General features: G+C 35.5%; 1 protein-coding gene across 1 annotated transcript; it reads left to right on the top strand.

Moving 5' to 3' along the window:
• The first annotated feature begins 324 nt into the window (after positions 1–324).
• Positions 325–26,017, top strand: LOC144350864 (uncharacterized). The gene is made up of 47 exons (XM_085495626.1): positions 325–445; positions 635–828; positions 987–1,244; positions 1,359–1,567; positions 1,790–1,910; positions 2,065–2,250; positions 2,814–3,026; positions 3,492–3,766; positions 3,878–4,010; positions 4,224–4,442; positions 4,543–4,711; positions 4,891–5,180; positions 5,360–5,560; positions 5,677–5,812; positions 5,980–6,166; positions 6,388–6,600; positions 6,712–6,895; positions 7,732–7,934; positions 8,059–8,293; positions 9,163–9,369; positions 9,531–9,636; positions 10,777–10,893; positions 11,014–11,181; positions 11,278–11,426; positions 11,842–11,970; positions 12,121–12,259; positions 15,521–15,707; positions 15,884–16,095; positions 16,192–16,304; positions 16,395–16,514; positions 16,672–16,800; positions 17,078–17,299; positions 17,720–17,857; positions 17,981–18,158; positions 18,248–18,382; positions 18,585–18,731; positions 18,836–18,966; positions 19,203–19,347; positions 19,466–19,626; positions 20,103–20,340; positions 21,563–22,084; positions 22,309–22,518; positions 22,666–22,856; positions 22,988–23,093; positions 23,628–23,950; positions 24,669–24,870; positions 25,708–26,017. Exons 1-47 carry the CDS (start codon positions 340–342, stop codon positions 25,971–25,973), a joined length of 8,823 nt encoding a protein of 2,940 aa, XP_085351752.1. The 5' UTR covers positions 325–339; the 3' UTR covers positions 25,974–26,017.
• The last annotated feature ends 1,397 nt before the right edge of the window (positions 26,018–27,414 follow it).

The following is a 27,414-nucleotide window of genomic DNA, read 5'->3' on the forward strand; positions in this document are numbered from 1 at the left end:
ATGTTGAAGCTAGGCTGAACTAGAATACTTGGCGTTTGGTATGAAAATCAGAAAAAACAGATTTATGTATTCACTTCATGTCACTCTGTCCTATGTGGAGATCCCTTCAAAATTGTCTTGAATACGATTAACACGAACTTTACACAATAATCACACAGACAGGAAATGATACTTTAAGTCAAATAAAAAAAATGTGTAAACTGAGGCTTTATCGCACGTAAATCTTTTATTGGCTACTCAATATTTCTATTATCGTAATAGGCTGATATAACTGTGCTGTATAATGGTTGGCATGACGACCTTTCTGGTATACTAAAATATGATTATGAAGTATATAAGATGCAAGCATATGGTGATGTATTGGGATATAGGTCAATACGACCTGTATTGAGTGGACAAGTAGATCCACCAGCTACACAGTTCAGTATCTCAATAAGTGACCCAGGTAATGTAGACCTACCGGCTACACAGTTAACTAACTCATTAAGTGACCCATGTGTAGTAGATCTGCAAGCTTCAGAGCTATGTCATTAATTGATCCAGCTGATGTAGTTACAAGTACTCCATAGATAGATATGATAGATTCGATTGACACATTTTAATGTTGTCAATGTTTTATAACTCAACATTCCAGGAGTATATTGTGTCCTGTTGACTGTTTTCGACGCAGCGGGAAACCATAATAGAGCCAGGCGGTTTCTGATATTTGACGACGTCAATGGAGTTAATATAACAGACCAGAATCCTCTCTGGGTTGACACTGCAGCGGAGAATACTAGCTACATTTGGCAAACTGATCTTCAAGATTCCAGTTACGCTGGTCCACAGGTGAGGGACAGTCAAGTACTTCATATCAAGGAAATGCTACCACAATACTAATTATGTTTGCATGTGTGATATATGTGTATAAAATAAAATTTCTATCTTATATTAAATGCAAAAAATGTGTCATACTTACTGACGTGCGTTTATTGTTACCCTCACAGGTATGGCTAAAATGGCCAGGACATTTCTACAATTTGTTTCACCGTGAACATAAATTTCTTAATGCCATTGACAATTCATCTTCACTGACATCACAATATGAAGAAGTCACAGGTCAGCCACCAGCAACCAGGTCACGTGAGGCGATACCAAACATCAATGCGATTGTGCGATTCGAAGTAAATTATGGCATAGATCACCAAGGAGGTCGCACTATCACTTCTCCTACTGGAAGCTGGTTGGACGTTGATGATATATTGGTGAGTTATGATGTATAATGCATATTGGTTGAGTTGTTATCAGTCAATTCTTTGTTAGGTCTATATGAATTTAGCAATTTAATTTTAATTATTAATTTGACATATCTTCTACAGACAGAACAACAGCAATTCGACATACCACGCAACGATGGCGATTCCATTCATTTATGGGTGAGAGCTACAGACGTGATGGGCAATACAAACCAAGATGATGTTCTAATTCACGTGGACTCATCGCCACCAGAAATCCATGATATATCGTTAATGAGACATGGACTACCACAGCTAGCAGTGCACAATTCTGTTGACCTGTATGATATGAGGTTGGTGTACAACCATTTCTCTTTGCGACATTGTAGGCTATTCATGTCAGGTCAAAGGTCATAACATAGGTATTATTATTATATAGTCAAGTTTCTACTGCTTGATTATTTGTACCACAACGACAAGGTATCTGTTGTTGGTGCTACTGTTTACTTATTACCATATATTTAATTGTATGTGTACTAATCTATTGACTACTCTCCGACAACCATCCTAAACAGGGTTGTTTTCCAAACATATGACGATCACAGCGGGTTACATAACATACACTGGAAACTAGCAGACATGGCAGACGGTAATGTGGTACATGGTGAAGGTCAAGTTGCTGTCAGAAGACCAATAGTAAGTGTAGTGTCTGGTGACAAATTACGTCAATCAATCCATTAATTCCGTTCACTGTTGCAAGTTCTGCGTACATACTTATTTCGTGTTTGAATTCACTCATTCCGTATCACAGCGTCGTGGGCATTTGAACAATTTTGGCTTATTTTTTCAGGTTGGCAACACTATATGTGACCCCCCGAACTGCGGATGTATACAAAAAGACAACGAATGTTACTACAGAGATTATGCAATTGAACTTAATGCCAATAATACTTTAACTGGAAACCATGACCATGATTATATATTCACCATTACAGTAACAAACAACGCCATGCTTGTGGATGTAAAGATCTTCCAGGTAAAGTGTCGTGTCATTCTGGCAGGTTATATGTGTCTAGTTGTGTGTATATCATGCATCCATCATGTAATATATAACAATGGCACCCAAATGATGGCTGTGGAAACATAACTGGGTTGTATTTTTCATATATTTTCTATAATGGGTGAACAATAAGGGTATTCCACGATTTTAGTAACATATGTAATATATGTAATATATTGAGTTAATTATTATGACACATCTGTCACCGTAAGACCATAAGTTACAGCGTGCCGTAAATTTGCGGTATTTTACGGGGTATTTTCATCCTAAATATTAGGAAATGCAAACTCCAAATATGGAAAAATTACGTTCGTAAGCTTCCTCCAATAATAATAATAATAATAACAAACACTAGAGTTTTACCGGATTCAACCCAAAAGAGTTCGCTGATTCTGATCTAAACATTTGGATTCCGGCATTCCCATGGTGTATCAATTGCAGAGAAAAGATGTTAATAAAAAGGTCATTACGAAAATACCTCAAATTATTCTCGTAATAAGCTCATAATATTAGTATGTATATGCATTTCCTTTCACCAGATTACGGTTGACACAAGTCCGCCACATGAGGGCACTGTACACGATAGTAGGCCAGGAAATAGAGACTTGGACTATCAACAGGACACTGAAATCTTCGCATCTTGGGATGGATTTTTTGACAGAGAAAGTGGTATACTCTTCTATGTTTACTTCTTTGGCGACAGCTGTTCAGAAATACAGAATAGCACATTTGAAATTCCAACAGCAGAGCTGGTACGTTAAACATATATGTGCGTTTAAGATTTACGCATGAAGCTCATTTCTGTTCAATACATGTGAAATATATGTTTGTTATTTTTTATGCTTTTGAACGCAAAACACATATGAATGGGAATTAACAACTCATAACATTAATTCGTAGAACATCTCATTTTCATAAACAAACATCTTCCTCAAACCACCCTCACCGTCTTCCTACGATTAAGGATTATGTTTAGTATTATTGAACCTATCAACGTTAATTTCTGCGATGCACAGCTAGCCAGATTATTTGAAATAAATGTCATCAACTGCATTTGAGAGAAAACATACGTTCGATATGTACATGTTGACATTAGGAGATTTATAAATGGTGTCTCGTGTATATGGTGCATTATAAAGCACATATGTACTGCACAAATTACTATGAATATAATTGTTATACTGAATTGTTTTAAACCTTATTTTGTTTTTGTGTAGACAATGAATACTACTTCGACGTACGCAACATGGACAGCCCCAGGTACGGGAACATATTACTGTACTGTAGCTGCATACAATGCAGCATTACAACCATCAAAACAGGTTTGCTCTGATGGTGTCACGATTGATACTACGCCCCCAACAATCAGTGAAATTGTTATTGACAATGTTACTATAAAACCCGGTATGGTCAAAAATGATGATGGTGACGTGTGGATGGCGAATACGTTAAGATATCGCCACTTAGTGGTGAATGTTTCTGACGAGTGCAGGTACATGATCTTTCTCGGTTACTTGTCATCTACAACACAGTGTTCCAATAATCGAGGAATTAAACGGCACATTCTAGTTTAATTGCACCGTGTTCTTTGATCTATTAACAGAAATATAGCAAGACTTGACAGTGATATTGAACTACTGCCTTTAAACCCAACTGAAGATATCATAAGTACCGACACTGAATGCATAGATGCTGGACCTTTATCAACTGTTATATATTACCATGAAGAAAACCATGTATGTTCTACTACTTTAGTATACGCTATACAAATGATGTTTCCCTCATATAAGTCGTTATATAGTTGATAAAAATGTATTATAATTAAAACACATATACACAACATCACTTTTACGTCAAATGACAGAATGAATTTTAAATCACATGATTACATGCATTAGATAGTATGGTACATACTGCTATATCTAATTATATTATTTTTAATATCTTAGTTCTCGTTGAGTTGGCAAGGAGATGATCCCGAAAGTGGGATATATGACTATGAAGTTGGTTTAAGTTCCACATATTCTGAACTGAGTCCTGACATACTACCCTTTACCTCCACCAATTCACACAAGCATTTCTTCACTTACCATCCTAATTTAGCTGAAGGTTTAGAATTTTATGTGGTTTTGAAAGCCATCAACCGAGCAGAGTTGACACAAACAAAGGTCAGTCAAATGATTCTTATGAAGTGTGTTATTTTGGGTTCAGTGATTTTTTTTGTAGAACCAACATAATATGCAAAATATATGACTATATTGTTCACAGATTATTGGACCAGTTTTTGTTGAGGTGACACCCCCAGTCTTCACTGGCAACATCGATGTTATCTTGGAAACATATAATGAAGTAGATTACCTTGTAGCACGGTGGAATCAAGATGATTTTTTTGATTCTGAAGATAATGAGCCTCTGACATGGTTTGAGTTTGGCGTTGGTAAATAAACAAATTAAAGCTTATTATAACTCAGTTCATTTGTATATTGTAGTCAATCTCGGATTACTTTTGTATTCTGATTCATGGAATCAATTCTTTACAATAACATTCTATCCGTAAATCAGCAGTTATTGGTATAACCATATTTAATCTACATCTAATGTATTCTGGTTTTACAGGTACAACTACCCATGATACCAATATATTAGATTTCACAATATTAGACAACCATCATGACAATGATCTATGTGTATTTGAAAGACCACCTTCATGTGTTGCTATATTGGTTGATAAACTTAATTGGCATCTACATGGGGAGCATTCCTACTATGTATTCATCCGTGTAACAAACACTGCTGGGTTATTCAGTATTGCAAAGTCAGCAGCTTACAGGCATGTGATTGAACCACCATCGAAAGGCATTGTATTTGATATCCTTCCACTAAGTGAATATACCGAGTTATATGGGGTAGGTGACGTCACTTTGATGTATACAATGGATATATTATGTTTATATCAATAACCTCCGATCTGCGAAAGTAATATGTGTGGTATGATGGTGATAATAACATGTTGTTTGTTCTACATGTGGATTACTTGTCATATTGAAATAATTCACTCAGATAAGTTACGTTTATCTTTTGCCAGGAACCTAATGACATAGATTTCCAGACTTCTACAGCATCACTAAATATCAGATGGTCCGGGTTTGTCCATCCATATCTGGATGTAAATTATGAAGCTGCTTTAGGCACGATACCTGGTGGAGACGACGTTGTGGGTTTTCAAGATGTGGACAACGACCAAAGTTATTTCGAATTTGATGGACTGAACTTAGCCAAATTCAGGGTAATATTACAAAACCTACCAAACGCCTTTTTTCAAGATATGCTGATTACTATTTTTACTTGAACTTGAATAATATTTATGTTTTATTTTTGTCATTGGACGTCATAACTATATAGAAATACTTCTCAACTATCAGAGCGTCCAATGATGTTGGCAATGTTTCAGTGAGTTCCGATGGAGTGTGGATACTTTCAGAGAAAGATATGTTGATGTCAACAACGGTTTATGATGGTTTGGGTTGTACTGGAACAGGTATTGAGTATTTTAACTTTGCAAGAGATCTTTAAACCTTTGTTAACGATGGAAATGATGTTTTTAAATCCCTTTAATTATATTCCACTCAGTCGTAATGCTTATTTTAGTATGAAGATTATTGAGAATTTTCAAAAGATTCCCTTTTGTTACATTTTGTTTTACAGGTTCAGGCTTATCAACAGTACACATGAATACTGGAAACGCCAGTAACGATGGTCATGTTTGCCAAGAAGATATTGATTTCCAGGTGTCAATGTCTTCATTTTCCTCACATTGGAGCATATCAGGTAATATGAGTGATTTTATAACACACGTTTACTGGGGAGTACAGAGATTTGAACAAATAAATGGGTAAGTGTCCATAAACAAGCTTCGATTGCATTGTTGCACACATAGTACTAAATGTTATAACTGATATGATTCGAACTCACGACTACGACAATCGCCTCGCCATTGCAAGATCATGTGCTACCTATCACGCCACAATCACTGTGCTGTAAGGCCAGAGTTCGGAATTTGGATGTTTGAAATATGATCAATAAAGTATTAACATTTTTATTGTTGATCTGTAGATCTGATGTATGGGACTTTGTGAAAGACTTTGAAAACTTTGGTATGGCTTACACTGCTCACACGGCTATGCAACTTCACCCTGGTAACATGTATCGTTCTATCGTGAAATTCTGCCACACTGTCGGATGTTTTCAATCTGTTACTAGTGATGGTGTCATCATTCTGCCATATCCACCATCATCTGAAGGCATCTCGTATGTCGTGTATAATAAGTACGTATGTATAAAAATGGCAAAACATTTATGATGGTAAATAATTGTTGTTAAGTAAAACGTTGTAGAAACACTCATACACCTTGATTTTTGCATAATCTTTTATTGAAGTGAGACAGATGAAGTGGAGTTTTCGTGGCACAGTTTTGGACACAGCCTACCAATGGCAGTTCCTGACGTTATTGACTACATTGACTATTATGAGTGGACAATATCTATCAAAACCACTAGTCACCATGCTGATACCTTGTATGTCTGGCAGTTGGTTGACGAGCCCTTATATACAGGGAATGAGGTAAACTCGTCCTAATAATTTACATAAAAGACGCAATGTTGACTTAATGCTATACTTTTAAGTAATATAAATGACATATAGTTGTATATAATTTTATAAATTACTTAACTTCTGTTTTTAAAAAAATACGTTCTTATGTACTTCATCTTTAAATAATTGACGTAATGGTGTACTCTGATCTTGTTTCAACTTTACCAGGTTGTGCTCTTGGTCACGTGGATGTGAATCGCATGTAAATCTTTCAAAATAATATTTTACTTGTTTCTTCATGTGGTTATAATAAGTTTTATCTGATATTCTTCCAGCTTAGGAGTGTCAATCATAATAAAATGCCCCCCCAAGTTCCGTTTTGCTGTCACTGGCATGTATAAACACGCCTCCTCCCAAAACAAATGTTTTTCTTCGTTTTTCTGACATATGTTGCTGTACCTTTTAGGAACTTTTATACAATTCATGTTACAATACAACACTAATACAGTACGTATGTATTGAGGAACATGAATATTAATTATAAAGGCAAATGGATATTTGTTGAACAAGAAGGTGTAAGTGTAAGGAATAGATATTCCTCGTTTTGTAGTGTAGATTTTCCTTCCTTAAGCTTATTCTACCATTCTTTACACTGTTTATTCTAAGATACACCAAAAACTGTTTTCATCATAAATAATGTTATTATAATAATCTAATGATCATGAACTATATTTCTTTCATAGATATATTCTTGTATCGTTTCGAAACAGTTATTCATTGATATTTTATCTCTCATTATTGTGGCCAACATTTAGTGAATATAAAGTGATTGCCGGTCAGAAACGATTAACTTTTCTTCTTTAAAGATTTCTTATCGAGCATCACTTAAACACAAGTTACAATTCACTGAGTGTTTACAAATTGGTCTCCGTGGTTACACTAAAGCTGGTCTCTACACCACTGTATATAAAGACATATACGACTGTGATGCATACAATCCTGTACTGATTGTACCGAACATAGTGATAGATGCCTCTGGTAGTTGGGATCAAAAGAGCAATGATAATGGGTGAGTGCACCTATTTTTGTACTGAAATACTAAAAATTCATTGTGTCCGACAAACTGTGTAATTATAGTTTTCTCAAAGCCACTTTAGTTCAATTCCCACCATATCACACCATCATTATTATAGGGATATATTTCTTGAAATAAATGCCCACTGGAACCAGCCTGATGCTGAATATACTAGAGCGACACATACACTCTCTGCAGTGTGGCCTACTCTACGATATAATAAGTATGACTGGAAGGTTATATCTGACGACAGCGTCCAACGGTGGGCGTATTTGAAATCCAACGATGGACATATTACCTATGAGGAGTATGACTGTAGCTCCCCAGAAGTGATGGCCTGTGGAAGTACAAATGTGAGTGCAATGATATATACCTTTATATCTAGGGAAGATTTATTTATTACAGTTAATCTCAAATCTGTTAATCGCTCAAATAAACGATAATTTTGGCTAAAGCTGGACATACAGCTTTAATTCCAGTTAAGGATGTAGTCGAGGTTTTTTTCTTTGAAAATATCAAATTTACTTTTTTTTCCATAATCTCTTATACGAATATACGAAGCATGCATTTAACTAAAAAAAACAATTGTAGAGATGATTTAGGAGGGTAATACATTTTGAATAAATCTGAGATACATTGTGTTTTATATTTGTTTTGATTTTTCACACTTAAGTAAACATCGATATTTGGGGTTAGTCTAGAGAGTTGATCTCGACTCCCAGCTGCTCCACGATGGTAATTTTTGGCATAGGTATTCTCTGATAGCTGCTAATGAAATCTGGCAAAGATAGTTTGTCTACCACTTTGACTTTAGAAAATACGACACAACTCTCCCCTATGTGAACTCTGAAACAGGGTACCATATTTCAAAACAACCTTGAAGATGTTTTTAAAAAGCATTATGAGGTAAAAATCTAAGTCACGCAACAGTAGACGAACTGGGAAATTAAATTCAAACTTTCTATAGTATCTCTGAATTCCGCAAACATCATTTCTGTGGCCTCATTTAAGTTTCTTAAAAAAATTTAAAAAAAAAAAAATTGTTGGAATATTAATTTCATATTATTTGAAAAATAAGCTTTTTAAAAATATATAGATTGATGGGATTCAAAGAATATGTTACTTCAGAAATGTGCTATGCAATTGCAATAGCAATAACCTCTACTACATTCATATACAATTACGATTTCATCACTGAGAATATGTGAATTTATCTTAAAAGGAACACTTCATCAACATACACGATTTACCATTGGTACATGGCCAAAGATATTATGTATGTATGTATTCAAACACCACGAAAAAGGTATATGAATATGTAGAAGTGTTACTACCGGAGATGTCAGTGTGTTCCGATGGCATCACCGTCGACCAAAGCCCACCTTTACAAGGCAATGTATGGATTGGATGGAGAGAACAACATTATCAAGTGAGTAGTTTAGTCTTGTTTGCCCTTCGATGTCATATATCAGCTCAACACGATTGATGCTACACATTATCATCAACTACAATAAATACAATCACATAACTACGTTTCAACATTAATAATTATATACATGTTTTTTTCTACTTCAATACTTGACTGTGTAGTCGGCTATATCTGAACTTGTTGTTAACTGGCAGTCATTTGTTGACGTAGAAGAGGAAGGCCGTACCACTCATCATTCAGGAATTCGAAAATACGAATATGCTATTGGTGAGTTATCTATGAAAACAAATAACCTTTTGTCCCAAAAATCATATTTTGTAAAAGCTTTTATTGAATACCTTAAAACAGCATACAACCCTAGATTTTCTGCTGGGTCATTCAAATATAAACAAAGAAAGGACTTACTGTGGAGTAATTTTTCCAAGAAGTGAATAATTCCCATGAACGTGTAATCAAGCTTAACTTGAAGTGTGACATCAAGTAGAATTTTGGGATTTTGTCTCACCATCCATAGCCAGTCATGGATTTAAAACATTTCACATCAAACACATATCCACAATATATCGATAAAGTTCCCTCTATCAAAAATCCTCAGTTTATTGATTATATTCCAATGATATATCCTGCTGAACTGGAAGTTAGAGAAAGTGCAATCTACTTCTGCTGTGAACGCACAACACAATGCGATTAACGACTTGAACCAAACAGGAAACAATACAATTGAGAGATTCAACAATCAGTTGCATTGCCAGTGTACAGCGCTGTACGTACGCTAATTTAACAAAAAATGTTGAGTATGCTTTGTTATTTGCTCATGAGTTCAATACATAACATTTGACAAAGGCATGGCATTTCTAATATCCATTATTTTCAGAAATTTCGGAAAACCAATAGCTCAGTCGTTAAACAGTTCTATCTGCTGTTGTTGATGGTTCTAACTCCTTACTTGGGCAGCTATCTGTAGCAATTACAGTTAGCATACAGCATACAGTGGATTTATTATGTCATGTTTTCGACATACTTTGATACCAATTCTACAGTCTGCTCCTCTACCCACTTTCACTTAATGATGATTTTCGTACGTATTGATGACTGTTGCAGCTGCCATCACCCTCTGTTTTGAGAGGCAAAACACACATATCGGCGCACCTTCATTTTCAGCTTAAAGCATATTATGCGATTTTATCCATTATAATCCTACATATATCAGTATTTAATAAATAGAAGAAAACGTATTTCCACCATTTATGCGCCACCTATTTGTTTGTCAGTCATTTTTTTTGAATGTGTATTTTTGAATGTGTACATATATTTGACTATACATTTTGATAACAGGTGGATGGGTTGTTCCACAGTTAAAATAAATGATTGATTCTGTCAATTACTTGTTTTTTTTTGCTGTTTCAGGGTCCTCACCTTATGGAGTAGATGTACAAGACTTCATAGATGTTGGAATTACAAACAGAGCTGTGGCTCATGGTTTAAATTTACAGAATGGATATACATATTATGCTACTGTGAAAGGTAACAATCAAATTTATCTTACATGAGCTTTTAGAAACATGAATTTACTGTGATTATTATGCCGCGTTAATTTCTCTAAACAATCACAAATTAAAATAAATATGTTTATGTTATTTTAAGCAACCGATTTTGTGGGCCTAACCACTATATCTGTATCACCTGGAGTCACCATAGATACAAAGCCACCATTGAAGACAGATGTGAAAATCAACATTGGTGGTTCTTTTCATATTTCAACTTCATCCGTCAGTGCGAGTTGGCAAGGACTGTTTATTGATTTAGAAAGTGGTAAGTGTATGTAAGAAGATCATAAAAATAGTGTGCTCAGTTCGATAACACCTGGCATAACGTATATTTTTTGTTACTACAATTTTCTATATACAGGTATTTCGATATATGAATGGGCAGTTGGATCGCAGCCAGGTTTAGCAGATATTATGCCATTTACTGTTACTAACTCCGAGGAAGGAACATCAGATGAAAACATTGACCTTGACCTAAAAGAAGGCCATGCTTATTATGTCTTAGTTAAGGTGAGATGAAATGGATTGTACTTTGAGTGATGCACTGAAGTTAGAGGACACATAAACACCACCCACATATACATCTTAATAAATATAACTTGGTGTTTAGAGGAATGGTTAACTTGTTCGACCGGTATCAGATAAATTGCATGTCAGAACCCGTGATCGGCTCCCACTCAAGGTGTTAACAATATATATACCCTTGTCAGCTGCTCAAAGTCAACAATTTTGAGGTGTTGGTCGTGCATCGTTTAACTGTGTGCATGAATAATCAAATCTTTTAATGAGTAAACGTACTCGGACCCGAGCAACATGAAAAACAAACTGCTAAATATTTAATAAATATAAATTAAATATGCATCACTGGAAAACACTTTTAGAGTGGATTCGTGATTTGAATAATTGTACGGATACTATTTTCTAGGCATACAATGGAGCTGGAATGTCAACCATGGCAACATCATGGGCCACTATTGTTGATGCGTCACCTCCAATTGCTGGTTATGTTTATGATGGAAATGTTTCTGCTGATACAATCGACTTAGATTTCCAGGTATATTAAATATCACGTCTAATATACAAGAAAAATGATGCACAAAGAATTTCACAATTTCATCAACATTGTGTATTGGCTGTAGGTAATAAAATAAAATAGTTCACATTCCAGAAATATATGTTAAATGACACTTTCATATAATTACAGACGGATTTAAGTAGCCTTACGGCAAGGTGGACTGGTTTCAGTGACCCACATTCTGGTATTGCTACATATACATGGACAATTGGTACATGCAAAGGTTGTGACGATACACGGGGAGAGCAGTATGTGGGTGTAGTAACTGGTAAGTGATCATACAAATGAATACAATACTGGTCGGTTGAACGTAGACTGTCGACAGTCAGTCGTACCTAATATTCTGTTATTATTAATAAATATTGTGTATAAACGTAATAGGCGTGAATAAATTGCAAACACGTTTCTCCCGCTACTAGGATCACCCACGACTTACGCGAAATTTGTTTTGACTGTATTATACGCAATTGCGACACATTCCACAGCAGTTTTTGATATCATGACTAAAAAAGATCTTGACGAATGCATTATAAAAGTGCTGGAACGTTTTGACTGTCATTATATTTCTTGCAAAGAATATCAGCGAGACACTTTCACAAACTACACAGAGGGAGGAGGTGTGTTCGTCTGCGTGCCGTGTTGACATTAGTCTTGTCAAAAAGAACCCGTTTCAAAACCAGGGATTCCCCACTTCCAGTTGTCATTCTCTTACAGGAAAATGCCTGCGACTTTTCAATAACTCTCGCTTAGTTTGTTGAAATTTCTTCCTGAACTCATCCACGTTTTTATGCAGAGGCGAAGCTCTCAGTCCACATTTTCTGCACGCATACTAACTGGCAAGATGTAGATCGATCGTCCTTGCCACAACAAATTAGATTTCTTCGCATGTCGTAGTACAGTTTTCTTCCGGTTTTCTATATTTCCTATTTGTCTGTCACAAACAGTGCACGTTGTTTCCTTGGTTCTAAACGATTTGAAGTTTTCTTTGCTATTTTGGTGGGAGAGACTGTATTCATAACGTGAACAACTCAGGGGTCATTTAGAAATCATTTAGAATAAATTTACATACATTATGTAAATATAATTTATTTCATGACGTCAGCATCAACTATGAATTATGCATATCAACTAGAAACATGCAGACGGGGACAATCTCACGGGACTTAAGACCCTTGAGTGGAATGGTTCGCATTTTCCATCAGACGCCTTCGGCGTTCGAATGTCTAGGAAACACAATTACATTAGGCCTAAGAACTGTCGACAGTCTAAGTTCAACGCTCTGTGTGTTGTCGTCTGGGTTAGGTGGATTGCTCTTGTCTGGCCCTTATTATTGTGAGTGTTTTCTGTCATTGCTATAAATTATGCAGTCTGATGTGAATATATTTATGGAAATTTGGTATGTGTAGTTGTGGATTTAGTTGGGCTAGTAATATTGTGGCAGCATCGAGAATGAACCTATTAATTGAGTTTAAATTGGTCAACATGGTATTTATATTGAAAATCCCCATTTTGAAGATATCCATTTTATCAAACTGTCCCTCTTCACTTGACAATTCGATTACTGATGCTATAGCTAATGAGCATGTTATGAGTGATCCCACTCTGGGGCAAAATGCCATCATCAAAACATGTCTTTTAAAGTCTTGTCAGCGCAAGCTTGATGTACACTTCTGACACAGATCTGAATAATAATTGTTTATTACCTATCACTCAAAGTCAGACATATAATATTTAATATTCGTCTGACAAACTTACTTGTTTTGCACATGACACAAATAATATGTAAATAACGAATGTAATAGTGATCAAAATGCCACAGATGAATCTTGTTACATATTCACCTGACACGTTGCACGACAAAGAATTAACATAGTACCATCAGATACTGAGATAAACAATCATGAGACCGATGATGCAACAGATAATATATATTGATCCTAAGAGGACTGGAAAAAAAACATACAGGTTCTAAATCCCATGTCAACTGTGATAAACAAAAAGACGACCATTTGAGCGATGAGAATAAGTCTGACCTAAGTTTAAACAAAGAAAATGATAATTCAAATGAAAATGGAAATAAAATAAAAATGTTCAGATTCTTGATGGTTCCCCTTTCCCATTCCAAGCATCACCATTGCCACTGACGGTAGTAACAGTTGCGTATGAATACCGGCTTTTTTGTATGTGACTGATTTTTGGGTGATGTGGAAAACACTTTGCATATAAATATACAGACATGATGGGACCTCGGAAAAAAATAAAATTACTCATAAAGCAATATTTTGCACTCACACAATATAAAAACAAAACAGAAAAACATTCGATGGCTTGGAAATGGAAATCCACACTACGTACCGCGCTGAAACAGCTACACTGCAAACAAAAAACGTCTTGTTCAACATAAAAACATGCATGTGCGACATAAGCTTCTTCCAGTTAGAGAAAAGAAATATCAACAAAAAGGCGTTCTCAGGTTCCTAGATAACAGTAACTGAAAATCAAACACTGAAATAAAAACGCACAATCAAGCATAAATGTTACAGTAGTACATACTTGATAACATTGATATTGTGATTTAAAATAATCTACCTGAAGGCCTGTTGAATCTGGGCAAACAGACTCTGATGAACCGATCACGTTTGACAAACTGAGCGCTACTGTCACGCTTTTGCTCATAGTGCCTATCTGACTGGGAGATTGCTGTTCTGTTCCTTTTTCGTGATGAGGTGGAAATTCTCATGTTCAACCATACTTTCGTATTCCTAGCTGGTAGTTCATAATTATACGCCCCTCTATCCAAGACAGTTTAGTTCCAGCCGCACACAAAGCGTTTTTGCTAGTTAGCGTACATGACTAAAGCTGTGACCCTGTCGTAATAAACGGCAAAACAAGATTAGAATCAGAACCTCTGGAAATTCTCAATCGAAATATTAAGTCAAGACTTCAAACTAATTATAAATATTCACGAATTCTGAACAAAGTTTAAGATTGCGTAGACGTTGGAAAAGATTCGCATTCTTCTATACATATGTTTGGAAATTTCAGTCATCGGGATCGAAGTTTGTTACGATAAAAAGAAATTCGCTGTATTTAAAGAAACAATTATTGACACTCACGTACACGAGTGTACAACCAAGCCTGTAACAGTGCACAGGAGCCAATATTCCCATCTACTTAGTGGCTTGTCTACACACACGCTTGTCACCTTCTCTCCTTTAATAATTCTAATTTCCCCTTGGAATGCGGAAATGGGGTTGATACCCCATTGAAAGCAATGCGCCCTGTCGGCACATAAGAAAGGAAACATTCTGTTGCTATATTTCTGTAGGCCTTGAATTATAGTATGGGGAGGTCGTGGCTTCTTTTTGGAAACCAGTGAGGCTGGCATGCCTTTGATATTTTTGGTCTTTTCCAATCTTGTATTCAAGCATCTGTGAATTAAAAGTCACAATACAATAGATATCACCATTACTATGTATGTGTGTTGTGTATTCGCTACTGTAAACTTCTGTATTATGCTTATTTACAGAAATGACAGCAAGTAACCTGAATTTAAATCCTGGTTTCACGTATTATACGACGGTTACAGCTTGTAATGCTGCTAAACTATGCACAACAGTGACGTCAGATGGTGTTCTAGTAGATAATTCTCCCCCTGTCAGAGGCGCAGTGCTTGATGGGATTAGTGATGGTGACATTGCCTTTCAATCATCAAGGTATTGTTATAATTTATTCATGAAATCTTCAAATATACATCTTGAGCGATATGAAACTTTATACTACTTTATATTGAATGCTGTATACGATTAATGTCATGTAGTCTATCACATGGGATATTATGCAAATCGCTCCAAATATACATTCCTAACAATAACATATCTGATTCCGTCAGATCAACAATAGCTGCACACTGGTACGGATTCCATGACCCGCAGTCACAGTTATCACATTACGAATGGAAAGCAGGGACCATCATTGGAGGAGGTGACATTGTACCAACAACAAAGCTGCATTTAATGGAGAAAGTATTTATTTCCCAATTGTCACAGGATTTGCCCCTAAACACTGTAATATATGTCACGGTGAGGGCGTACAACAAAGCAGGTGTGTCACATAATTCTGGCAAAAAAACTTGACATTCAATTAATGTTACAATACATTGTGTTGCAATTGCTTACATCGTTTTTACTCTTCAATTAGGACTTTTTGTCGAAAAATCTTCCAATGGTTTTGCAGTTGATGAAACCCCTCCAAACTCATTAACATCTGCCGCCTTCAACACTAGTCAGGGATCGTTCATGGACAACACTCAGGTATAGACATCTTTCTAAATTCTACTCGATCTTTACTACCAACTCATTGCAGCATTGGCTAAAATATTGATTTCTCTTTTTCTCTCTTAGACATGGCGATCCTTCTTGAAAGTAACATGGAATGTCAGTGACCAAGAGAGCCATATTGAAAAACAGAGTGTTTCAATTTTTACACATCAACAGTCCGAGTTAAATATTGATCCAGTAAAGGTCAGTTACTGCTGATAACAGACAAGTTATATTTTTTAAGAAATGTGTACCTTATAGAGTTATCCATATTCAAATGTGTTTAATGTAACATGTTGTACATGTATCAGTGTTCTTTCAGTGGTACTGCAATTAACTGCAATTAATTGTCATTTGTCAGGTCAATGGTGGTGATCGAGAATATACATTCACAGATTTATCTCTAAATGATGGTTATATATATTATGCTAAAGTTATATCATGTAACAGAGCTAAGCTGTGCACATCGAGTTTCAGCCAAGGTTTACTGGTAAGTTTAGGATTATATATTGAAACATAATATAAAGAAACTTAAACTGTAGCTTAATGGTCGGATTATGTGTTTCATGGTTGCTCTCCCTTAACAAAAAAAAACTGCAATATTATTTCAATGTTTACGACATTGTTTGTACATTTTTCAGTTTCAAGAATTATGTACCCATTGCTTTATTTCACTCGAAGTGCCACTTGTGTCTCTCTCCTGCCAACTTTTCGACCATTAAACTAGTTTCTAATTCTAATTGTTTTTCTTTTTTAATGATACATAGGTCGATTCAACGCCACCCACAGTTGGTATGTTTGCTGTAGATACGGAACATGCGGCAGACCTGGCAAGACATAGAGATGGATGGATGACTTATAGTTTAGCTCAAGGTAGCAACCCATCACAAATCAACATAGCATGGCTGGGTTTTGCCGATATTCACTCTGGCATTAGTCACTATTTTATCACTGTCGGCACATACTTCAGTGGGAATGACTTAACCTTGGTGAGATTGTATTAATTAAACAAAATCACTAAATGGCTCGAATTTATGTTATGTGCAGGTCATATTTCTATAGTAAATGAAACATGGTACCGGAACTATAGTCTCATGTAAACGTTTGTATTTCATGTTAGGCTGATTTCAATTTATGATCTCGTTCGAGTACTGACATTTCTAAATATAATCACCCCACCTTTGATGGCCTCTTGCCGGCTACTCATTTGTACTTATAATCAATTAAGCCGCTAATAGTTCAATGCTGACCATTCTACATATAATCACCACTACTTCTGATGGTCTCAACATTCTACATGCCATTACAACTATCTTTAATGATCTAGTGACCAATCTCCATGCCTGCCATATGAATGTGCTTTTCAGAATTGTGAAGAACATATCATTATTGTGAATTGTGTTTCACAGAATTATCCTGTGCGAGTTGATTACAATGATGGCATACCACACTACGATGAGGGCGTTATACAAACAGTTACGATAGAAGTTAAAAGAGACATATCTCCGGGAGAACATATTTATGTGTCAATATGGGCAGTGAATGGCGTATGTATTTTAATAACTTTTATTTTGAAAATGTTTACTGTGCTTTGATATGACTTATTTTTGTAATTACATAACAACTTATTCATGTAATACATTATAGATATATACATATACGCATTACAGGTTGGACTACGTAGTTATGAAGCCCATGATACATTTGAGGTGGTGTCGTCCAACTACAACGGTGGAATATTGTCTTTATTGCGTCGTTGCTCGGTGCAGTCATGTCAAGGTCATTGCACATGCGCACCACAGAATCTGCTCTGCCCTGAGACGGGAGATAATTGCTTTAATGTCACAGGTAACGTTTCAGTTTTATAGTGGTCTCTGCCGTTCTTACAGATTTTCATTAATGATTGTTATACTAATAACTGTTAAATTGTTGCCTAGGTGATACAACGTACTCACAAGTTGAGATTATTGACGTCATAGATTATCGGAAATTAGACGATGAAAGCTTTGAAGATAAAGATTATACTCCGTCGAAATGTTCATTGGCGGCAAAGTGGAAGACTTCGTCCGGAGGTAGGGATATCAGAAAGCATTTACTAGTACCTTAGTCGCTGAGTTACGTATGCGCCCGGATGTCTTGACAACATGCAATGGTCATAATGTTATATTAATCATGAGAAATCACAATGTGAGATGGAATGAATGATTTATTGGGCATTGACAGGACTTTGTTCGTTCGGTAGGTATTGATTGCTTGTTGTTGTTTTTATTATAGGTTTACATTCGGTAATAAGATATGAATGGTCTGCTGGAAGTAAGGGTGAACTAACCGGGAACGGTGTACTAGATGTTGCAATTGATCGTTTGTGGCACGACGTCGGTCTTGAAACGAATGCAGTTCTAATGTTGGAAAGAAACAAGTGTAAGTCTTATATTGTAAAACCATTTATCATGATAATTTTTCTCTCAATATTTTCTAGGATGCTAACTGACTTGTAATTGTTTATTCGTCTCCTTATAATGTAGTTTCTCTTAGACCAAACGTTGTATATGTATTCTACGTCAAGGCATGGTACGATGATGATACATATGCCATTTTTCGATCTGATGGGGTGCAATCAGACTCAACGTCGCCTGTCCTATCAACTACCAGAAAGGTATACTATAAATATTTTAATCAGTCTATTTCGTTACACAATTAATGCCTTCCATGAGTGTATTAGTGTGTCTGTAATTCTCGATGGCAACAAGATCATGCCATGACAGACATAATTTACGATTCATAAATTGTGAAAACACACAAAATTCATCTAATATTACCATGTTTCATACAACAAATTACCAAAAAACTTAGGTATATATTCAAATAGCTGTTCTATATTTAATTGTTAAGGTGAAAGACATCGTGGATCTAAGTAATACATTGGATACAGATTTTACAACATCTACAAGTTCTATTGGTATATCATGGAATAATGTATTTATAGATTCACGAGGTATCGCATATTTCAGTGTGTCCCTGAGTACACACATTGGAGGTAAGTGTGAGTTGTACATTGAATAACAACATCCCGTTTCAATATATATATATATATATATATATATATATCGTGCATTTGAAGAGTGTAACGACTGATATCAACTATTTCTTTATAGGTGAAGATATCTCGCCCTTTAGTTCAAACACAGTCTCAAATTCAGTTTTCAAAGTGCAGCTCACTGGTTTATCGTTATTGAAAGGAGTGGAGTATTACTCTAATGTGCGAGCAATTAACAATGCAGGGCTCTATATAACATCGTCATCGGATGGGTTTATTGTGAGTACTCTTAAGTAATATTTTTTCCGTTGGAAATAAAGTTCGTGACTACATAATTAAAAGCAAGTTTTCTGTTTAACAATTGCGAAGTTCATTGAAGTTTACGAGCCATTAACTTATTCAGATAAAGTATAAAACAATACACCTAGCAACATAAAGATTTAGCTTTTCCGCAAATAGCCATGTCATCACTCATTAGACCTAAAACACAATGAAAATATTATCCCGTGACTCATGCACATTCGAATACCGCAAAACGTTTATCGCTTCTTGCTGCAATAGGGACAAGATTTTTTTTGAGAATACTTCAGTACTGGACCCATCGCTATCCCTACGCGTCAGTCTATACGATCACCGTACTACTACCTTCGTGAATAATTGGAATATTCTCATAGTATCGTCAATGGTTGTGCATCATATGTGCAAATGCCAATTCTCTCATGTTCTCTTATAAGTTTGCCTTGTTCCACATACAGGTTGACAACACTGTTCCAACAACAGGCGTAGTTTATGACGGCCTTGGTTTACACGATGCTGAATACCAAAATATCACTGACACGATCTCTGCCTCATGGTATGGCTTCTCAGATTTACAATCCTATATCAACCATTACCTTTGGTGTGTTGGTAGCTCTCCCGGCGCTGATGATATTGTAGCGTGTGAGAATGTTGGATTACAATTATCAGCGTCAAAATCAGCTGTTTTATCCAATGGTTGGTACCAATTTAACATAATTTAATATTATTAAATTGTATTGCATATTGATAACATATTGATCAACTATATATTGCGTTTGAATTTTCAGGACTGTCATTTTTTCCTGATGAAAGTAATTGCCGTCAAGCAACCGTCTAATCTTCTTTTTTTATAAGAATGCGATATAAATATATTGTTCTAAACTACACTTCCACTTATTTCGCCAAGAATGAAACTAATGCCACCACTTTTTACAGTGAAGAAGACATTGTCCTCATGCTTGAATTGTTGATAGATTATATATTTGTTAGGTTTGAAGGACATACATTTCAACAAATTATCGGTATTCTAATGGGAGCCAACTGTGCTCCCTTGCTGGCCGACTTGTTTTTATTCTCGTATGAGACCGACTTTCTTCAGAAGCTAAATCTTTTAATTTTACATTTAGATATATTGATGATGTCCTTTCCATCTGTTGTGATTCGCTATCATTGATATAGCCCACAGAACTAGACATTGAAGAAACTACAGAATCAGCTTCCTCTGCCTCACATTTACCTCGAATTTGACAACAATGGTCATCTTTCTACCAGAATTTATGACAAAAGAGATGATTTAAATCTCACTATCATCAATTTTCCAAACCTTAACAGCAATATACCTGTTTCCCTCGCTTATGGCGTTAACATATATCAGCTTATCCGTTATGGCAGAGCATGCAGTATGTATTCTGATTTTTTTTTAACAACGACATGGTCTTCTCTGTTTTAAACTATTAAGTCAAGGGTTTATAAGAGAAAGACTGAAGTATCATGTTTCTATGAAACATATGGTAATAGAAGCGCTGGATGTCAATTGTCCTGCACGAGGATTACCTACAAATTCACGATTGTGACTCAGAGAGATATATGGAGGGTGCCACATGTGGAGCAAGATGTGCTCAGTCTTTTCGAAACACCTGACATCACCTGTTGGTTTGTGCCTTGAGGTCCATGTATCTCTCTCACCTATTTGACAGTGTGTGTCCCCTGTGTGTTCTCGAATTTGTAAATATTGCCTTTTGACATTGATTGTTTGGATTATAGTTAGGTATTGTTGCTTGTATTTTCTCAGATAAAGATCTTTACTAATATGTATTGAATTTATTGTAATTATAAAGCAATGGGACAATATATAATATCCAGTGTATATACTCAATATATAGATTTACAAGTTCATAAATAAATAATTTTGTTGTAGGACAGAAATATTTTTCCAAGGTGATAGCAGTTGATGGTGCAGGGCTACACTCTGAAGCGGCATTCTCCAATGGAGTTGTTATAGACAGCACACAACCCACTGTTGTGGAACGGTTGTTGTTTGGTGAGAACGTTCTGCACAACCCTTCATTCGAGAATAATACTGCATGGCTAATCGATGGAAACAGTGAGATCAAGTCACACAACCAGTATGCACAACATGGTGACACATTCTTACAACTATACGGCAAAGTATACCAGAGTTTTCAATCGGTTATCGGAAGCAAGTACCAAGTAATATTCTACGCAAGTCATATATACCCGTCATCGACTCCATTACTATCACAAGAAGGATTCATTCAACTTCCTGAAAGTCATCACGTTTTTCCTCTCCATCAACGACCAGGCAGACATGACAATCACCAAGACATTGATAACTTGACATGGAAACGCCATATATTCTATTTTATTGCGAAGGAAACAAGTTCTACAATTACGATTGGATCAGTGGGATTGAATGATGGTGGGTATAGTTGTGATTTAAATATGGAATACTAATTACAGACCCCACTATTTCAAACAATGATATATTAAGTTTGTCAAGTAGCAAAATAAATTTTGATATTGTTTTATCATATTATTTTTATTATGTTTGAAAAATCGGATATGTCCGAAGGAGCATGTATTGCTCATTTCTGCGTGATTTGTATGTAATTTATTTTTCTCGCACGTACAACTCTTTTCCAGGCATCGCCATTGACAATGTGCAAGTACGATACATTGGGCTGGGACCACAGAATCCTCCAACAAATTCAAATCTAATGAATCAGTTGTCGAGTCCAGTACATGTGGAGACACTTGTACAACATGAGTGGAACTCTGTCCACGCAATATGGCATGCTGTCGATGTGGAAAGCCCAATAATTGATTCTACGTGGGCTATTGGCACTGTTCAAGGTAACAACTATGTGTCCAATTGTATGACCTCATACAGACATGTATTTTATTGACAATGAAAACCAATCAATTTGCGAAAGAAGTGTAATGTTTCAGTATGGCGATTTTTGCCGAGTATTTTTTATTACACCGTGTTCTTCCTTACAGGCGGAACACAGTTACAGGGATTTACATCAGTGGGACGTAATACACACGGTGATAACGATGATCTTATTTTGAATTCTGGATCTTCTATCTTTGTAACGGTGGTCATGTTGAATGCTGCTGGTCTTCGGACAGTCATTTATTCCGACCCAATTCTTGTAGACTTGACTCCTCCCCAGTTATGTTGCATACTGGTATGTATTTCAACTAAACTGATCATATGTCTTAATAGAGCTATTTGCAATAAACAGATTTACAACAACATAATCAGAGCTTCAGTCAATAGCAAGAATTAATGTTGGTTTTATTTTTTATCTCGAAATAGAACGGTAACAGTGATAATGTAGGATTTCAGAGTACTAATACTATTAAACTTAACTGGCAAGTAACAGATGCTGAAAGTGGTGTTAACTACTGTGAGTGGGCAATAGGTAAGTTACTAAATTCGTCTTGGAAATCACCTGTAAATGTGTGTGTTTTCGTCAACCTGTGGCAGTAAACACTTATATAGGAATTGTGTACGAATTGTTTAGGATTAATCATATATGCATCTCTATACATCTGTAACAATAACGACTCACAGCGCCATATTGGACGAGAAGTTGGTTATACGCGTATAATCGATTACGAATACAATATGGCATTGTGGGTAGTTCAACATTGTTATTCCGATAGAGCATGCACAAGTATCTGGTAATAGTTATGTTATCTTGCTTACGTTGACTGCAGAATGCCTTGGCCCCGATCATAAACGCGCGCATCACTCTATACGCAGGTGATTTACATGTTAAGTGCTGTACTTGTCATGGTTTTTAATAATGCGAATTTATTTTTACGTCACATACCCGTAACACAGACAATCATTTGTTGTTACTGATTTGAAAACAGTCATCAGATATGGCCAGTGCAATGTTTTATACCCGCATTTGCGCACGTCAGATTGATATATCTGTATTTTATTTCAGGGTTAAGTCCAGGATCTTCTGAAATACAGGCATTCGAAAGAACAGACACGCTTATCTCATCAGAATCTGAATTGTCTGTTACACATGGACAAACGGTGTTTAGTACAGTGCGATGTCAGAATAATGCTGGATTTCAAGGCCAGATTACGTCAGATGGTGTTACCATAGTTACACAACCACCAATTACAGATCACGCTATCCTGTTTTTGACAACGAGTTCCGTCACTCAGTATCCCACACGAGGCTACCATCAAGCACAGACTGATGCTATTAATATTGCATGGGAAGGATTCGATGATATCACCGGAATTGAATACTATGAGGTAAGAAATAATATATATTCATTGATTACAATACATGTTTTACTCTTTGCTCAATCTTGTAGCAGGCCTCAAAAAGCAGACTAGAGCAGTGCGTTTACAGTTCGAGTACATTGGCGTATACGATAAATAACCCACAGCCATCAAAAGAGCAAATAAACAACACGAAAAAGTCTAGATTAAACATATTACATTATATATTAACTCCAGATCCAATATGTTGAAGAATTATATTACGATTTTAAACTATGACAGACAATGGCAGTTTCCCAGATTCCTATTTTCTATAACAACTCATAAGCATACATTTTAGTGTGTTTCAACTATATGTTGGAACGTGGAAAGTCTGTTTCAAAGTGGGTTGGCCTTGGTCAAAAAGAACGAGATATGGGTTTTATCATTTAATATTCTGTGTCATATTTTGTAACTTTTGAAACGTGTTTTGACTGCACTTCAGATTGTATACCACAGGATTCGTAAATATTGTTTTTACTGATAAGACCATGTTTTGCAATGTACCGTGTATGTAGTTTGGTCGTGGTTTTGTGTTCATGAACTTTTCTTTTTCCCTGTGGAACGTTTGTGAAATTATAAAATACTGACTATATCTATATCGGTTTTCTGACTGGGGGTGTACTGGTAAATATTATTTACTATGTTTCCGTTCTGCACTGTACCCTATATTAAATAACTAATCACATTCTACCCATTTAATTAACAGTACAAGATTGGGGGCTATGACGTTGACGCAAGTTGGTTCAAAGTTGGTGATAACGGCCATCTATTCACAGTAATGAAAGGTGTAATGTTAACATCTTATAAAACGTACCAAGTTTATCTGAAAGCTGTCAATTATGCTGGTTTTGAAAGTGATGTGTTAGTCTCCAACATAACTGTGGAAACAGAAGCACCAATTATAAGAAGTAGGTCTCAGTTTGTTATTTATGATTCTATATTATAAATTAAGTACGTTTTTGCTTCTTATAGTGCATTGATGATATGTTTGATCTTCAAACATTAATACTAATTACCTGAGTCAAGTTGCCCAACTGATTGGATAAAACTGATATGCATACTTTTAAATTATGAAAGCAGATTTGTGGTTATTCGCCTTAAAATTATTTGCATTTGTTATATGTTAACAGTTCTATTACAATAAGAACATAATAAAAAACGCTCATCTTTTCGTGAAAAGAGCAAAGATTCGTTGTTAATATGTTTTAAGGCTCTATATAAATATAGAGAATTATGATTCTGATGTAAATAGAAATGCCAGAATAACCATAATTTATTTATTTCGAGTAACGCATTACATCTGTCTGCTTATCTGAGAGTTATTTCCACTTTATTGTGTCAATAACATTGACAGTGGATGAGCGATTAGACAAATCTGTGCAGTTTATTCCCAAGTTCAAAAAACTACCCTAGAGTACTAATTTGTATCAGGTAAAACTGTCACACTATATTACACTACATGTTCTCTTGTTGCAATGTTTGACACAGGATGTCAGCCACGTTATTAACGTAGTACTCACGTATTCTTCCATCTGGCATCAGAACATACTTTTAATACAAAAAAATCCATTTTTTTCAAGCATATATACCTTAAAAGCGTACCCGAAAACAGAGATATGATACGCCTATTACAGTGTTATGTCATATTATAGTGCATTACACTTTATAGAAACAAAATTCCACTTATCAATACATTTATGATATTCCTAATTACGTAAACAAGCTATAAGTTGTTTTTTCTTCAGATGCAGATATCCAAAGTGTCTGGCCTCGTGAATGGGAAATGACATTGGACTGGACAGATGTATTCAGTAGCAATTCGTCTTTAGTTTACGAAGTCACAATCGGCACAGTAAAGGGTGGGATGGACGTACTGAAATGGACAGAAACAACAGATACACATCTGCGCATGACTGATGTTAATCATGCATTGGAACACTATGTAGCTATAACTGCGATAAATGAAGCAGGATTGTACACTACTAAAACGTTCGTGGTGTCCTATTCCTAGGAAACAATCCATTTTATATGACATTTACTCTAGATGTACAGTTATCATATGGAAATGGGTTGACTATACAATAATATAATATAATATAATATAATTTACATATGCTATCAGAATTATCATACTAACGATGACTAATATTTTCAAGTGTGTTAACGCCATTTACATAATAGTTGTCATTCATATCTTAACCTGATTTTACTAAATTGTGAGTGTAAACGATTTAACGACATGTACAGTGATGTAAAACACGATGCTTATGTTATATATGTATGCATCTTTCTCTATATATAAACGGAAACTGCATTATCACATGTAATGTGTCAGACTGTTCGTACTTGTTTATTTGTATTACAGTAAGCTCAGTTTTATTTTGTTATATTTACCATTTGGATATTGTTACTGCTATTCACTCTCACTATGAAATGTGAATCAACAACCCTATTACTGAGCGATAATCATCTAAATTTTGCTAATGCGTAATGAATATTCATATATATATATATATATATATATATATATATATATATATATATATATATATATATATATATATATATATATATATATATATATATATATATATATGTGATATATATATATATATGAGATTCAATCATGTCACTTCAATTAATTAGTCTGTGAAGTATGGCATTTAACCAAGTAGCCACACCGGCGTGAGGGGTTAGCAGCACAACAATTACAACTAATCCGGTAGCTTCTGCTAGCTCGGTGCGGTTAATACTTTGTTCAGGTTCGTCGACCAATAGACGCTATCAATGCTCCCAAGGTAAAAGCAGCAGAAGCTACTTAGCTTGTCGTCGCAACCAGTGGCAGCTGCAACTATCACTGGTTCCTTCATATGAAAGGCATGGGTGGTGTTGTTGATATTTGTTGTTGTTCTCATTGGAAACGTGGTACATGTGGTAAATCGTTAAAATCACATCAGAAATATTAATTAGTTCTGAGTGTAGTTTTTAGCATTTACTAATCGGTCATATATAGGCATCAGTATGAGAAAGTTGTCTAATTGATGAAAAAAAGTAATTAAAATGCACGATTTCAACTCTATAATAAACATGTATGTGGGATATCACAAAGCACCCACGCGTAAAGTTATTTTGAAATATGATGAGTAGTAGACGCATCTGAAATAACCTACCATTGGTTATTGATGTAAATTAAACAATTGATATGAACGGATTTCAATCCTTACCTAATCAGGTCTGTCAATTACCACAGAGCATCCATGCACATAGTTTCATTTGTTGATTGGCTCTTAAAATGTTATTGCAAAACTAAAAATTACTTAATATGCAAATTAGGTAGTCATTATGAACCAATTCAAAAAAAAACTAATTAGATCTATGTATTGTGCCAGAGGGTCTTTGAGCCAAGTTTCATAGTAATTTGATGAACAATTATAGAGATATTGATGAAACAT

The sequence above is a fragment of the Saccoglossus kowalevskii genome, chromosome 22 (assembly GCF_978046115.1).
Source record: "Saccoglossus kowalevskii chromosome 22, keSacKowa6.1, whole genome shotgun sequence".
Taxonomy (NCBI): Eukaryota; Metazoa; Hemichordata; class Enteropneusta; family Harrimaniidae; genus Saccoglossus; species Saccoglossus kowalevskii.